Raw genomic sequence first — 17460 nt, forward strand, 5'->3', positions numbered from 1 at the left:
GATGTTAGACTTGGCTTCTTTCTAGCTCAGGTGGCTTAATTTATTAAATAAGTAAATAACTATTAAGAATCTGAAGGCCCTGTGAACTATCCCAGCAGCTCATGGCAAACACCCCTGTGACAATAACTGAATTCCACCACACAGCCTCTTCCCCTTCCTAAAAGCACTTTCCAAACATTCTATAGTCTGTTGGCTATCTGTTACTTTTAAAAAGCCCTAGAAAGATGATTATTTTAAAGAAATCATAATCATTTAAGGGGAACAAGCTCTAGGACTGAAAAATAAGTCATTACATCTATTTTATTTGTAAGAAAGAGTTTGCAAGGTTCAAAAGAATAAAACAACCTCAGAAGAATTGCAGTAGTACTTAAAAATGGCCCACAGGCAGTTTCAGTCATAGTTACTACAGTATTTCCATTTTCAGAACTACCTACAACAGCAGAAAAAGAGTCTCTCACTTGTTCAGACCAATAGAGGAAACTACTGCTCCTACAGCTCTCCAGCTTTTGTTTATAGTCAGCCCTGGAAATTTTGCTAAAAGTTTTGTTTGCTTTCTAAATTTCCTAGAAATTGTTTCTTAATCGGCTCTCAAGCAGTTTCTCAGTTTCTTTTTTTATATAAAATGGTAGTTGAGCTAAGACAAACACATAGGTAAAATGTAAAGAAAAGAATCTAGCAAAATCTACAGTTTAAAATAGATTTACAAGTGCTTGAATTCCTTGATTGGACTTGGCTGATTAAGGATATACTGTCCTTCAACACTACCATAACACCACCAGCAAAAGCAAATCAGAATGAACATCATTATTCTCTTGTTCAGAGGCACACAATCCCAAATCAACAATTCTGAAGGGACAGACCTAGCACAGAAACAAATATTACACAAGAATACTTTTTCAGATCTGAAAACAATGACCAACGTATTTGTTCTAATAACACTTTGTCATTTAAAGAATCTATGTTTTAAATAGCAATTTCTTCTTTCTATCAAAATATCAGCCGGATGCCACACAAATAATTTTGATTTCTGCATTAATTTGTGCATGATTATTTAATTGCTGGAGCAAACTGAAAACAGCAGGAGCTTTGTCTCAAGTTCATTAATTTTACAGGATAGTAAATGAAAGGCCTTATTCCATGATTGCTTTTGCATATACTACTGTCAAGACTTCAGTAGAAGGATCTACATTAAGTAATGGAAGACATTTATCGAGCAGAATTTTCCTCTGTAATTTCCTAATCACTCTGTAACATTTCTTTGTAAGCACCTTACACATTCAAATAGTTTATTTTCATGCTGAAATAAATGAATACAAGACAGTTTGCAAAAAAAAAAATCCTTGTTAATAGTTTATTGCTAATAGTTTCTACTCAGTAGGTGCACAATTACATCTTGTTGGTTTTCTTTTGAAATGATGGATTGAAGATTATTTGTGGGTAAGCTAACAAACAAAAAAAATCAAGTCAAGAACTTGATTAAACATCTCCACTTAGGCCGATTTTCTTTATTCAAGGGACTGCTTTGGAAACATCCCTGCACACTTGAAACCCATTTTCATTTGAAGGATACAATTCCCAAGACACTCCATGGCACTCATGTCCAATCTGTGTAAACTCACTTCAGAATTTGATCCCAGCAAGGAACAAATGCTAGTAAGCAATTCAAAGAGAAATTCCTCATTGCTTTGTATTCATAAAACCCAGCAGACAAAGCTAAGCAGAAACTAGTCTTTCAAGAAGTGGATATCAGCTGATTAGTTCAGAAAATGAGAGACATTAATAAAATGATACATTTGGATTTTTTCAAGAAACTCTGGAATTTTTTTTTGCTTAAATTTGCTTAATTTTGCTTAAATTATATTTATATTCTTGCAAATGTATCTAAATTTTTAATGCAACTCATCCTTTTTATACAAAGATGAATGAATTTTTATATCTATGCGCTGTGGGCAAAATCTTAGTGGCTGAACTTGAAACCCTAGATTATGGCATTTAAATTAAAAAAAACCAAAAAAAACCCAAAAACAAAAGAACAAACCACCAGTATGTACTCTGAGAAAGCAGGCTAAAATACAGAGAAGAAAAGCCTACCCAATGCCAGAAGATCACATACTTGGTAGGACAAGTCAAACTTTCAAGCGACTTACTTTACCCTCCAAATGTACTTTCCTACATAGGTCAGATAATCTGATGCATCATTTCCTAGCAGAAAACCTCTAAAACCAGCTGTGAGCAAAAGCAACAAGTACTGGAACATAGATGTAAAGCCTTTTGCTTTTTAACCATCGTTCTCCTAGACACTTCTAATGCGTGGGTCAAGGATGGATGGATCCCCAAATATGACAAGAATATCTGTATGTCTGCTTTGAGTGTTATTTGATAATTATTACAGCTACTTGATACAAAAAAGTTCCCTCCTGACAAGCTGTCACAGCTGCCTTAAATGTTTATCACAGGTATGTTTGCAATCACTCACAGAGGCTTGATTCTATCCATGCATGGACTCTCCATGGACAGGGACATTTCTTGTCAAGCAAAGGTGAAATAGATTTTAGTTCTCCAGATACTCCTGCTTTACATCCAAAAACACTACCTGAAAATTTCTGAGTAAACCTGATACCAGAGTACAAGAGAGACATGAACATATGGAGCAGGTCCAGCAAAGGATCGAAGACGATTAAGGGATAAGAGCATCTGAAACACAAGGAGAGACTGAGAGCGCTGGTATCATTCAGCCAGGGAAAGAGAAGGCTCAGGAGGGATTTTATCAATGTGTACAAAATATCTAATGGGGTAAAATTAGGGAAAAAAGATGACAAACTAAGAATTGCATCCAGTGAAAACACAGGAGGCAGGGCGCAAAATTGAAGTACAGGAAATTCCTTTAAAGGACACAGAAAAACTTTCTTACTGAAAGGACGACTGCATACCAAAATTGAAATTCTGAATCTTTGAATCTCCTTCCTTGGAGATACACAAAACCCAGTGAACCTGTCCATGAGCAATCTGCTCTGGCTGACCTTGCTTTGAGCAATGGGGTTGCACTCAACTTGCAGAGGTCCTTTCCAACCTCAGCTATTCTCTGCTTCTGTGACAAGAACCTGCAGAAGGCTAAGAGAAGCAACTGAGCAGTAGACAGGGAGATGGATTTGCACAGGTTTTAACTAGTAAGAAGCGGTAATAGGCTATCTTTTTTCCACAAAATTCTGATAATTTATCCCTTTCTGCCCTCTCCTCCTTTCCCTCATTCATTAATATATTTTACAAAGTCAAAGATCATATTTGTCAACTGAAATTCTCAGACCTGTCATGCAATATCTATAACTGCTTTCTGTTTGCTCTGTTTAGATTATAAACATTGCAAAAAGGCAAGCTCAAAACCCTGCAGAGACTGGACAGACAAAATCACCTGGGGATATACAAGTGAAAATGAACAGTTTTCTGTGGGAAATTGATATTTGAGAGAAAGAGACATTTCTTTTATATATATATATATATATATATATATATATATATATATATACTAGAAAGGTGAAGCTAAAAAAGAACTTAAACATGTTTTTTAAAAAATTTTAGAATAGACACACAGTGTTAAAAAATTCATTTCTCTTAGTAATTCGTCACAATTTTAAAGATGGTAAAAATTATAAAGAGGAGCAGCTTTTGCAGATTTTTCTCAGTGTGGTAACTCAGTTCAAACTCCTCCTACACATACACTTGGGTGCTATGTACCACACTGATCTGGGATTTAAACATTTTATCTCTAGAAGAAGATTTATATCAAAGACAATATAAACAATTCATCCAGTATGTATTTTTCTATCAGGGCCTATAAAATACACGTTTTTACCTTCAGTAGAAAAGGATCAGCTCATTAGGCTCATATTCTATAAACAGCTTGGAAATGTATACCAAACAAGTCAGTGAAAATTCATACCCAGAAGCAGATGGTGAGAATAGCAAAGCTAAGCAAAGAGAGGCTTAATTGCAAATTTCTACCCAACTAAGCAAAACGGTGGTATTTTACATTCACAGGCATTTTGTTCAGAAAGGGAGGCATCACCATGCAGGTTGAGGCAGGGGACAGCCCTTGTGTGTCATACATCAGGCCAATGACTACTTGGAGAATTGCCACCAATTAAGCAGCATTCGTATACGGCTGGCATCGACTTCACAGTGCTGCACGCTACGTAAAATTTTATTGCTTGCTCTCTTGCCAAAAGCAACACATCTAATGTTTTTTCTGTTGAATTAAAAATCAACAAGAGATTTAAAGTTGGCCTGCTAAAAGAAGACAAGTAATTAAATTTACTCTGGTACAGTTCTCATTTAGAATGAGCCAAATTAACACTGACTAGACAAGGTGTGTGAGAAATAAAGTCACACTGTTACGAAGTTTCAATTTATTCCTACTTCTCTGCCTCATGATATTACAAAACAGAGTATTCCTTTTTGTCACCAAAAAAGGAATACTGATGACAGAAAAATGCATTTAATCCCTGAAAATACTGGTACAGTGACTGTAATGATTGCTATTACAGACTTTCCCTAGGAATGAACATGTATTTCATGTTGCAATAAGATTTCACAGCTTTAAATGACAAAATCATTGATGTAATTCACCATTAAATGTGAATAAATTTGATATCTGTAGAAAGTGAGGAGAACTCTAAGACTTGGTACTATGTACGTCCAGAACCCACTAATTCACTATTTTCATTAAATTTCAACATAACAGAAAAAAACCCAAAACAACCCAAATCTTTCCAATAGTCAGGAGCTGGAAAAATCTCAAAGATGAACAAGGTGCAATTTCCTGAAAAGGATTCTACATTTTTAAATTCAGCATTAAAACATAAAGCTCTCCGGTGGAAGAAAACATGTAACATCAGCTTCCAGGATGGCTCAGTCAGCATACACCAAAATTTACTTCCTACCCTTTTAAAGTCATATCAAGTAAATTTCTTGTAGGATCTTATTTTATCTTCTATAACAAGTCAATATGGGTTTTGGGGAAAAGATTGCTTTAAGAGCCTCGACAATATTATCACGCAACATGATGGACAATATCCATTTACTGAAGGCCTTCAATAGAAGAGTCATCGTTTAAGCAGGAGCAGAGGAAAAAAAACCCAGACAGACACAAATTTTACTGAGAACTGCTGCTCACTGAGAACTGTTACCTTCTGGGTGCTCCATCCTCGTGTGGTTGAATAATGACCACTTTTACTGTCACCGACGTGCGCAAGAGGTCGATCATTTGCTCGTGGGTCAGAGTTGCCACAGCCACTTTACAGATCTCGACCAGGCGGCTCCCCTGCCGCAGGCCTGCTTTCCATGCAAATCCAAAGGGCTCCACGTCTGCCACTATCCCTTCAAAGTTCACGTGGAATCCGAGCTGGCCCAGCCCATTTCTCCTCAGGGTCATTTCCGTGGTTTCGCATCCTCTGGTCACTATCTGAGGAAGCACCGGATTGTTACGCCATTGTCAGGGCACACAAACATTATATAAAGTTATGTATGGCTTGATATTGCTTCTCTTTAATATATTAACATAAAATTATCTTAAAATTATGTTTGAATGAGGGTTTCTGCATAAAACAAAGCGAATGACACATTTCACAATGCTAAAAATCTTCCATCTCCAGTGACCCATGTCAAGTTCTTCCCCCTTGCCCAATGTTAACACAATGCCATTTATATCCTACCAAAAACTTTACAGCTGGTTTAGTTTCAAAACACAAAGCAAGAAAAATGTTGCCTATCAATTACTTAGTTCTCTTTTGGCTGACTGCAGGTGTGCAGGCGTTTTATATTCAGCATTAAACAGTATTAAACCTGAGATATAACATGAGTCAAATTGAGTGAAGTGCCTCAGTTCTAGCAGCTTGTTTTCCTTGAGAAAATAGCAATGAAGAAAATATTAATTTATTTTGCTTCATAGGCAGATTATTATCTACCATTATCTCCAGATGAGGATACCACTAAAATGGGATGAGAGTTTCCATGTCACTGGGAAACTTAGAAATGAAAAAATTACTTTCCTCATATTCAGTGAAACGTAACCGTCATTATACAGAGCAGCCAAAATCCTTCAAATTCAGCTTTTGCTAAGCAGGCTCATTTCTACATGCTGTGAAACAAGTTCTCAACAGTTTTGCCATGTAAATCATAATCATACAACAGCCTGTAAGCTGGGATACTGCACCACACTCAGAAGACAAAATTCTAGCCTGCATTACAAGGAAGTTTGAGAGTAACCCCAGTCTTGCCTTTTGTCAGTGTCACAAAACCAGATTCTATTTAGCTTTATTAGTTCAATTAGAACAAAAGCTTAACCACTATGAAACACTATCAAAGAACAAAGTGCCACAAACCCATGAGTTATTTTAACTTTGCTGATCTGGTGTATGCTCATGCTTTTAACCTGTAGGGTAAGTAAATACAATTAGCTCTCATTCATTAAGGGATAATCTTCTGGGAACTGTAAAATATTGGAGATATTGCAAGGATCAGATATTCTGAGTATTATTGCTTGGAAATTTTGATTCATAATCTTTCCAGTTACTTCTGAAGATGTAGGGTTTTAAGGTTAAAATGTGAAAGTCATTATTGAGACGTCAAAAATGCACTGAGGAGACTTTGTTTACGAAGTCAGGTTCTGAGTTTTCATAACAAAAACAAAACAGATATTTCCTTTGTCATTTTTCAGCTCTGAGGTTTTAGTGTAGTTTAGAAACTTTCCTTTTAAAGTAGAACTTTCTATTGTGCTTATAACTCTGCATATAGTATTAGAACTACATAGTATACTGGAAACTTTAACATACTGTTAACCTAGCTCCCTTACAACTAAATCTCAGTAAGAAAAAAAACTTCCATAATTTGTAACCTAGATAAGGGAAAATGAAATTTTCAGCTCTTCATCAGCTATACTTCCATGACAAGTTTTGAAAATATAAATTTAGTCATGCAGTGAAAAGAAGAACATGCTATTACAGGTAGGAGCCTAGCTGAGGGATGGAATTTTATCCTTATTAAGCTACATAATATTCTTTTTTGGGGGCTGAGACCTCCTTATCATTATGCCACAATTATAAACTACTGCAAAATGAATGCACCAGCCAAAGTATATGGATTTCTCCAACTCAGAGCATTCAAAATCTCTTCTTCAAGTTAGTTAAATATTCAAAAGTTAAAAGATAAGAAAGATAAAGATTCCTGCCAAAGACTCATCTATTCCCAAGGGGAAGTATTCCAGGAGATCTAGTCCTCCCCAAGTGTATATTCCCTAAAAGGTAACACTGCATATTACATAGTAATGTCACATTAAACATAGTGCTGCTCCACTTCAAAACACAGCATTCTGCTGACTTGGTTGCAGCTTCACTGATCTTGTGGCCACAAATGAAATAAGAGCTGGCTTCTCTGAAAGCACTTAAAACAGATAAAAGACAGAGATCCTGTAAGTGCCATGAAGAAGATGAAGAGGTTTTTTTTAATATACAGGATACTAAGGAAATTTTGTCAACTCAGATTCTTATCTTAAGATCCATTCAGTGTTTCCATTTAATCTTTTATCACCCTGCCATTCTCTGTTGCTTTTCCTGCCTCCCAACATAACCCTCCAAGTCAATCTATAGCTTGCTGCTTTTTCTACTCTCTATAACTAGATATTCTCCCCCAAAAATACAGATTTGTCTCGACTGACAAGTCACAGCTCTTTTTTCAGTCCTAGACTGATAGTTTCAGTTCAAACTAAAATCATGGTCTCAGCCAGCTTTTTACACCTTTTCTTAATCTGGATATTCAGTAGTCCTTTTTACCAGCATGATTTAAATCCAAGCAATAAAGTCAAGTTATTTCTTTGGCAATCTCATTTAGCAATTGCAATGTTCTACTCACTAGTTCTAAGAAATACTTTAACTCATGACTGAAAAGGGTTAATCATCTGGTCACTGAAGATTGATATTACATCACAATTTGAGCTTTCATGTTTAGCATCTGCTGGCACATATGGCTGTTAACCTCAGCTGTGTTCTGAGTCACTTGAAAGGTTTTTAAAGTTTGCACATGAAGTGTGGCATCAGAGTTTTAAACACTTTTTAGTGGTTCTAACGGTTCTATACCAAAAATATATAAGGACTGTAGAAAGCATTCAATGTGATAAATCAACCAGGAAATAACATCAATAGGCAGCTTTCAAAAGAGAAGAAGAAGCAGGAGAAAATGAGAAAAAGATGAGGCCAGAAACATGGACAAAAAATGTTCTAAAACAAGTATTGATAGTTAACTCTTAATTAGTATGAAAGTTGGATAGGTAGCAGGAGAAGAAAAGGCAGGCAGAGTTCATGGAATAGACACTTGAAGTTAATATTCAGGTAAACTTAGTAAGAGCTGATGCTGAATTTGAGGCTTAAAACCAATTTGTCATTATTTAACCACTTATCTGGCCATAACAAGGAGGAAGTAGTAAAGTAAACATAGACAAACATTTCATTTTGTGATTTTAATTACCAAATCTTAAAGATCTGTCTTCAGGAACACGGGCTATTTACAGGCTTTGCAAAACCAAGTAAATGCAAAATAGCAAAAAAAAAAAAAAAAAAAAGTCACTGATGACAGCAAAACTTTTCACTAGAACTTTAAATCTTGTTTTTCACTTGTGTTAAGAAATTTATCCTGCTCGGTTAACAAGACCTAATGGGAGCACTATTTTCTAGAAGGGAAATACCTGCCTAAGGAAAGTGAAACTGAAGACATCAATTGAAAAGGATAATATAACAGTGGCAAGAGTCTTAAGACATCCAATTCTTGAAATAGCAACTGTACTTTGGAAGAAAGTTATTATTTAGAGCATGATGTTAAGCAATGCTAAATGAGACTGCAGTACTAGAGAGGCCCTAAATCATCAGCTGCAATCCAACTATTCCAGTGTGAAAACTGTAAGCAGACTGAATACTTTTCAGTGCCGAGCCTTCCAACAGAAGAAGCCCCTAAGACCATCTAAATCACTTAAATTAAGATCAAAGAGTGAAGTGCAACCACTAGATGCATCAGCACATTTACCTTGGAGTTATTGTCATTTCATTTGGACTGACTGAAATAGCTACAGTACAGTAGTACTGACATGGTCATCAAGTGTCTGAAAAACTTTATCTCCAGCCAGCTGTTAAAAGTGGAATTAGTTGGTGTAGTTTTCTTTACTTCCTGCACTTTCTCAGTACAGAGGAACAAATCAGCAGAACCACTTAGATAAAATTTTCTGCTAATATTCTCACAGGTTATTACAAAAAGTATATTTTACATACTAAGATTTTATAAATTTTTTAAATTATCATACTTCTACCTACAAGGGTGTGATTTGAGAACAGGCTACAGTAAGAGGTGGCAAAAGCTTTTCAGTCCTGATTTCAACACTGGAACCATCCATGGCCTTGGGCAAGTTATCAGATTAATGGTATCGGAAACCTTAACCCTGAAAAACAGGTTGATAACATTTATCTCCCATGCTCTTGTGAAGATTATTATTTGTAATGCTCTCTGAAGACCAAAACCACTCCTGAACTATAAAGACAGAACATTTTTAATTATATCTCAGGGGAGATGTAGACACATAACTGTTCATTAAAAAAGTGGAATTCCAGTTTAGAAACTGTACTTACTTCAAGTCTTTGAACAATCTCTCTGATGTCTTCAGTACAATTATCTGCTGCAGACAGAAGAATACATTCTCCTCTTTCATAAAATATTTTGATGCTCATTAATCCAGATGTCCATCCAATAACATCTCTGCAGGAGCAGTTAAACACAACATTTTTTGATTCCTTTTCAATCAACATGATAAACTCATTGGAAATTCCGAGGAGACATTCAATGTCAGCAGACTGGCCAAAATCTCGGGCAATCACATTCCACATAATCGCTCCAACACTGAATAGATGTGCATCTTTCCTCGGTTTCACTTTTTCCTTCTTTTTTGCCCCTAAAGTAATAAAGCTGAACTTGGCTGAAGTATCCACTGTAGCTGTGGTAACAAAGTTTTCTGCCAGATCTTTCAAGTATTCTTGACGCGTCCTTGTGGCCATGGCTCGAAATTTTTCTGACTTATGTGCTGCATTTTCAGCATTAATAACTTTGGCTAAAAGGAAGTCCCTAAAGACTGCAGACTTGGGGAAAGTTACTCCTTTGGGAATGGGTGGACCAAATGAGGGAACATCTTTTGATCGTGAAACACCAACACTGGAAATAGAAGGAAAAAAACAACCAACAAAACAATTAATTCCCTAAAAAAAAAAAATAAATCATATGATAAGCAGAACTGTGATCTCTGCAATCCATTTACACAATTAAGTACAGCTTTGACATGCCAATTTGCAGACATTTCAGACACATCAAAGAAAGCTGATTGTCTGTTTTAGAATGGCTTTCTTCTTTTAAAGATATAAAGGACATTATGAAGGTATCTTGCTAAAACAAACAATATCGAAGATAACTTCTTAGGGTGTCAACATCTCCTTTCCTGAATGTAATAAATATTAAAATGAATTGTGAGAAATAAAGGAGAGAAATATTTTTAAAAATTATTTTTATGTAAATCTGTCATTTCACCTGTCACTCGGTTGCATCATCTTAAAACTAAGCAATGTTAAAACAGAAACAGAAAGTAATTTTTATCCTCAGATCGTCTTCTACAATGAAGTTTGAATTCAATGAAAAAATATTGGTGTCAAATGTGACTATAATGGAGCATTCTCCACCTGTTCAAACTGCCTACTCTATGCTCATAAAATTGGAAACACAATTCTTGAACTAGACAGTTCACATCCAAATGTAAGAAAAAATAGGAATTTTTCCTAATTGATACAATTATACCTCTAGTTGATTGATACAAACATAATATATTTCAACTGAAAAATAATTTAAAAATACTGCACACAGTAGGTACAACTGCTATTTGCTTGACTGAAATATAGTCAAATTTGGGATGACACATAGAGTTTAATAGTAAGAAAAGTATAACTTAAGAAATGTCATGTATTAATCAACACAAAGCAGTTACTGAAATGAAATCAAGTCCTAAAAGATAGTTTAAGTTCTAGCAGACTGCTAAAAGACAGTAACATGACTCACCCTCATTATGTAATTGATTTTCATTCTAAACAATGAATAAATAACTTTTATAAATACAGCTCTGTAATTATACTTCATGCCTTTATCACTACTTGCACAATTGCCAATCCATTCACAAATGTGATTTCTACCTTGGTTACCTTGCTAAAATTCATGATGCAGTGACTTAAATGTGACAGTTAAAATAATCTGAAATTTATGGGTTTTTTCCATTCTTCAAAAGTCTTTGTTTATGTGCTTAAAGGCTATGACTCATCATATTGTCATACTCAGGGATTCATACAGGTTAAAGGACCTTCTGAAATGCTTTAAATAATTTTCTTTTAAAAAAGGAAACATGCAATACACGTTCTAAATTAATTTCTATTGGTGTGTCTGCAAATCTTATTTTCACTAACTTGTTATATCCCCATTCTGTGGCCATAAATCAGCAACATGGAATTCTGCACATGCACCTTTGAGTCTACAAATTGCGCTCCATAACTCTACGTGTGTGTAAGGGACACACTGGGGTTTCAAATTCACAGGAAGTGCGGCAGAAATTTTAAAATTGAGTACATAATAGCCATAAGAAATATAAAACATCCAGAAAACAGAGTTGCATTGCAGTCTTAGTAACAAACTTATATAGTTATAAGGTTCTACTCACCTATAACACACATTTTCAGTGCATGGATTATGCACTTTGACAATGACAAATACATGTTGAAAGTGGGAACGAATATTTTTTGGAGTAAAAGGAAGTGCTCCTGGCTCTTGGAAGACAATGGTAACTATGTCATTTCCTATATGCCTTTTCCTTAGCAGCTAGACAAGAAACATGCATTGAAAAATTAGTTATTAAAAAAAAAATTTAAAAATCATAAATTCATTAGCTTAGGGGAAAAGAAACACCCAAGCCAAACCAATACAAATAAAGCATAATTTTTCAGAAATAACTTTTATTGCATCATGGAGAACAACATATAAAGGATGTCAGAACTGCAAAAATATAGGGGAAGGAAATTAGGCTAAGTTCACAAAAATACTAATGAATTTTCTCACATCCCCACACTAGTTCTCCATAGTTTCTGCTCATTTATATTTTACTCTAAAAGAAAAATGTGTTTCTCTTATTCTTACTAATGCAGCACTTCAGTAATAAAAAAGCATTGCATCACTTGACATTTCTCACTATCCAGAAAACAGTACATCCATTCCCTCTTTACAGTGTAATATTTGTCTCTATATTAAAAATATAATGTTGCTTCTATGTCTCAATCAAACTTCCTTTTCCATGTCACAACACTATTAAATATTGTCCTTAGTATTATGATCTTAATTTAGAAAAAAATATTATCATGAACATCCATCACAAATGTTAACAACTGCATACTTGAGGAACAGAACCAAGACTCATGGAGAAACGACAGCTATTAGGAACTCTTAAATTAAAAATTTGTTCTTGTAATTGGTAGCTTTTATCATCAAAATATATTTAAGAACTAATTTAAAGTACTAAATCATTGCTATAGGCTAACATTTAATAAAAATTACAAAATATATCCAGCAATAAGGGACTACTATTCTTTCTCCCGCAAAAAACCCAACAAAATAACACAGTAAAACGATGCTCACTTTCTTCATGGAAGAATATTGTAACTTTCAAATTTTGTATATTAACAAACAAAAAAAGCAGTCTACTAGGTGCTACATTTAAAATATGAGATGCTACATTTAAAATATGAGGCGCTACATTAAAATAAAAGATCTTGCATTGTCAACTAATAGCATAAAGACACTTCCAGCTGTACCTCAGCTCATGTGTAACCAAAAAGGATTTAAGAATAAATTTACTTGGAAACTTAATGACAGAGCAAGTGAAAATTTCTCTGTGAAGGTGATTTCATGGAAAAGAACCTTTCTAATAAGAGCATTTTGTTGCATTTTTCCAGTTCCACTCAAAATTAGTATTTCAGCTACCAACAACAAAAAGCGAAGTTGCACATGCTACAGCCTAGAATCCATAACCCTTTCATTATAACTCTCAAAATAACATAAAGGATGATATTCTGAAGGTAGGCAGAAGGGCCAAAGCCACAATTGTAAAGCACTAAGTACATCTATATTATTTTAAACATAATAAAAATCCCAAATACAGATAAAGAAATAAGACTTCTTATGAAACTTGAAAACAGACATAAGAACAGAAAACAATATTTGTTGTGTGGCTCAGTCAAGTTCTTAGGTTTTTAAGACTAAAATGATTATTTGAGCCATTTAAGATGCACAGACTGTTGCACACAGAAGTACACTTTGAGGAACTGATCACAGAACTTAGTGTGTCAGATATTCTTTAATTTGCTCATCTAGTGAGCCACACAATTAGATCATAGTAGGGCAGCACAAGTTAACATTTAGAAGTCATTACTATCACACAGGTTGGAATTTACAACTCAGTTAAATTTGTAAGCAACCTTCCAATTAGGAGGTACACGGTGATTCATTTCTGCCCTTGTTGTACCACTAAGTGCCCAATTACTTGTTCTTGCTACAGTGGTTCATGCCTATGCATTTCCATGGAGTAAATTATAAAAATGAAGATGCAATCCTCTTTAAAGGTATATTTATTTTTCAAGGTAATCACTGCTTGCAAGAATATTTTCTGCTTTTGTAGACCCCTTTAGGAGGTTCTGCTTGCCATCCTACATAGCATAAGCAAGAACAGCATTCACTTAATTGAAGGCAAGTTTTAGAAACGTTTGAAACTAGCTAAGACTTTTTAAAAACATGACAGTGCCTGTATCCTACCCCTAGGATATTTTTCAAGAGTGGAAACCTCTACAAGGCGCAAAAAAAGAAACAGGAAGACAGGTCATTATTTTTAAGAACATTACCAAGACTGTAGAGATCTTAGTGACTTCTTCAGTATAAAATAAAACCAGTGTAACACTTATAAATAGTTGTCATGCACAAGTGATCAGTCAACTTCAACACAATGCAAAAGGCAAAGCACAGTTGTGGCTGTGCACAGAGGATCATAATGCAAAAAACTTCTAAAGTGGGGAGAATTAAATTGGGGTGATCTGGAACATGGAAAGAAGTGCTCTGGATAGGATAAAGGAACAGGAAAAGAATAAAGTATTGAATGGAGAAGAAGGAGGGAACACATACCTCTCTGGGAAATGGGAGATAAGGACAGCATACTGAAAATGAAAAAGGAATTGAAGGAAACCAGAACTCAACAAAATTATCTATAAGAAACCCTTTTCTAGTTTCCATTCTATAGCCTAGATTTTTCTCCCAACTTTTGCTTCCTAGGTTGTTTGGGTGGTCTTTTCAGGTTCTTAGTTTCCCCTTCCTCTCCCATTTTGAGGTCTGCTCAGGTTTGGGGGGTTTTGGATGTTGTAAATTTTTTTTTTAATCTGCCTTTCTAACATACTCTAAAGAATCTCATGCCAGTGTTGAGCATTGATGTTGACAGGAACTCTCAACTGGGTGCAGAGATTACAGAGAATTACTTGCAGTAAAGGAGCCATCATTGTCATGTTAGAATTTGAAAATAAACCTAATCAAGTATGATAGGCAGCCAAAAGGAAATCAGTCAAGTGTTATGTAAGAATATAAGACACAAAAAGGGGACTCCAGTCAGGAAAATATGTTAGAAAAGCAGAATCCATTAGATTGAAGTTATTTCCACTAAATGACAGTTATTATATTTATTCTCAGATTTTAGTGACTCAATTCTTAATTTTCAGATATGCATCTCTGGAGGAAAAAACTGTCTTAAAACTTTACATATTAACAGCTTGTGCTTAGCCTTAAAAATCTATCCACTTCATTAGGATTAATTGCTTTGTCAAACTACAAAACAACAAGGAATTCTTGTTGAAATAGCAGTGAAATATACTCTTCATTCAATTAAATTATGAAATGTTAAGAGTCAAATAAGAAAATCACCAAACTTATTTTAGCACATTTCTAAAATAAGTGGTTTCAAAAGTTTTATTTTCAATTTGGTTTCTTAGCCAGTACCAAAACCAGAAATGAATGGCAAAAGCTCTTTCAACAGCTCTGATCAACTGAGTTTGGTACAACCACAGATATTGTTACCTAACTATTTTAACAGTAGTTAAACGCAACAAGCTTATTTCATAATTGCATATCTGTTTAATTTTCAAGTTTTCATAAAACCAGGTGAAAACTTATTATTTGAACAGATTTGGATTAATCGGGTCTGACCATGTGAACACAAGCAGACTGCAAATGTGTGAGTGGGAAACTTGCAAGGGAATGATTTGGAAAGGAACATAGCAAAGGTAAAGTTTAAAGGGGAAAGCCTTGAACTGCTTTGAAGAAAAGGCCAGTAAAGGAAAAGGAACTGGCCATACCAGGGCTGGTTGTCTTCTCCGTCCTAGGGAAGGAGCAGCTGACTCGAAAATTCCCAGCCTACGTTGCAGCCAAAATAAAAATTACCTTGCTCTTTGGATCTCCTGCTGGTTCTAAAACTAGAGGGATGTCCTGATCAGGGACCAAGCAGGGCGTAGTTATATCCTGGAAGAAGCAACAAACAGTTCTGGTGCGGCCTATTTTTGGCTCACAGGTATTTGGAGCACAAGCAATGCTCGGTGCTTGCTCACTGAAGGTCACCATCGTGGATTAGGAGGGACTGAATACCCTGCCCAGTCATTACTAGACAAGGGACATGGGGAAAGGATGCAACAACCTCAGCCAGTACACTCATAATATGCTATTATGAATGTAATATGAATGTATAAATAACTATTGAATGGGGGCCTCAATCCTAACATAACCTAACAGGAAATTTACTGCGATCTCCAACTTCCCCTTACTTGGGTATGCAGTGAGCCAAACCCTGAAGAGACTTCAATATGTATTTTGGAGCTAAACAGTAAGAGAAAAAAAATAAACAGTTATTATAAATCTGTTTCGCACATTAAGGCTGGCTAAATTCTAGTAATTTGGGTGCACTTGTCACATTTCATTAAGACAGTGTACATGCTGTGCAAACACTGATAGATCTCATCACCTGAAAAATAATGTGGTGGGTCTTCAGATAGACATACTGCTTGAACTTGGAAAACTGCCACATTATTTTGATCCCAAGAAAAAAGAAAACTATGAATAACAACATAGTGCTTCTGCTAAATATTGAACCTTTAAAGGGACAATGATGAGAGCTTACTAAAACACTGTGGAAAGGAGAGCTTGTTGCTAGGGAAAACCATGGAGTTAAAACTGAAAGATTTTTCTGTACACAAGAATCAGCACCTGACTATAAAGAAAGACATATAAGGAAATTATAAGAATGAAAGGAAGGCACTGGAAGAAGTGAAAGGACAGTAACAGGGGGTGGCTGAGCAACACAGCAGTGAAGATGACAGACAAACAGCAAAAAACTATGAAAATAAGTGGATCATGGCAAGGGGATATCCTTTGTTCTCACAAACAAGGAAAATTCACGAAAGACAACAAAAGTACTAAACTCCAAGTAAGGCCATATTTACTGTCAGTGCCTGTGATTTGCTACAAAAATATTAATTTTTTTCTTTTAAGGCAAGCTCATTCAGTGTACTATATCATCTCAGTAGGGTACAGTTTTCCCTATTTACATGCATTTCCAGTCAAAGATTGCTAGACTGATTACAGACAGAACAACTCCTGGTGTGTTTACCAAATTAACCCTGTTTGGTAATAAGATGCAACTGGAAGTTTAGAGAAGCAGAACAATCTGAAATCAGTAATGAAGATCCAATCCCTTGATTACTAGCTATGTCACAGTTGAGTGTCTGATGAACATTCTGTCTCCTAAAAGCCACACATTTTAGGAAGTGAGTCATCTAAACTTTGTGTCATTCATATGGTGAAAAGTTTGTCTTTTGATTCCTAATTTAGTTCCTTTAAACCACATCTAAATACTAAGTGTAATGTCTTAACTGTTCACTCAAAACAGCTTTTCAAACTGTTCAGAGCTCTATGCACAGATTATTTCAAATACATGACACGATATACTTCCTTCCATTGTTATTTTTATTTATCCCTTCTGAAGAATTTCAGTACTTTTACCCTTTTCTTGCTGCCTAGACACATCTCTTTCTGCTCACACAAGACCTATTGATAGGACAGACATGAAAGATTCAACTCCCATATGGTTCAACAATCGATCAGTAAGCATCTTTTGTGAGCTGTTCAAAACCAAAGTGAGACAGCATCCTTATTTTATGACAACTTTCCACAGTGGCTGAGATGATTGTACCTTGCATGGCAAGGTAAGAATATCCCAAAACTAACTGCATAAATCAACACTTACTTCTGCATACCTGGAGGAAC

At 35.3% G+C, this 17460-nt stretch overlaps 1 protein-coding gene across 5 annotated transcripts in view; it reads right to left on the reverse strand.

Moving 5' to 3' along the window:
• Positions 1-17460, reverse strand: part of SIPA1L2 (signal induced proliferation associated 1 like 2) — a 127662-nt gene that overhangs the window by 36291 nt on the left and 73911 nt on the right. For all 5 annotated transcript variants that reach the window (XM_054279500.1, XM_054279503.1, XM_054279502.1 and 2 more), the window contains exons 8-10: positions 11780-11937; positions 9663-10239; positions 5184-5458 (exon numbers count right to left, since the gene is read on the reverse strand). In XM_054279500.1, coding sequence (XP_054135475.1) covers positions 5184-5458; positions 9663-10239; positions 11780-11937 — 1010 coding nt within the window. The remainder of the gene's footprint in view (positions 1-5183; positions 5459-9662; positions 10240-11779; positions 11938-17460) is intronic.

This window comes from Melozone crissalis, unplaced genomic scaffold (genome assembly GCF_028551555.1).
Source record: "Melozone crissalis strain CALT ecotype California unplaced genomic scaffold, PUWL_Pcris_2 ptg000027l_1, whole genome shotgun sequence".
In the NCBI taxonomy this organism is placed as follows: Eukaryota; Metazoa; Chordata; class Aves; order Passeriformes; family Passerellidae; genus Melozone; species Melozone crissalis.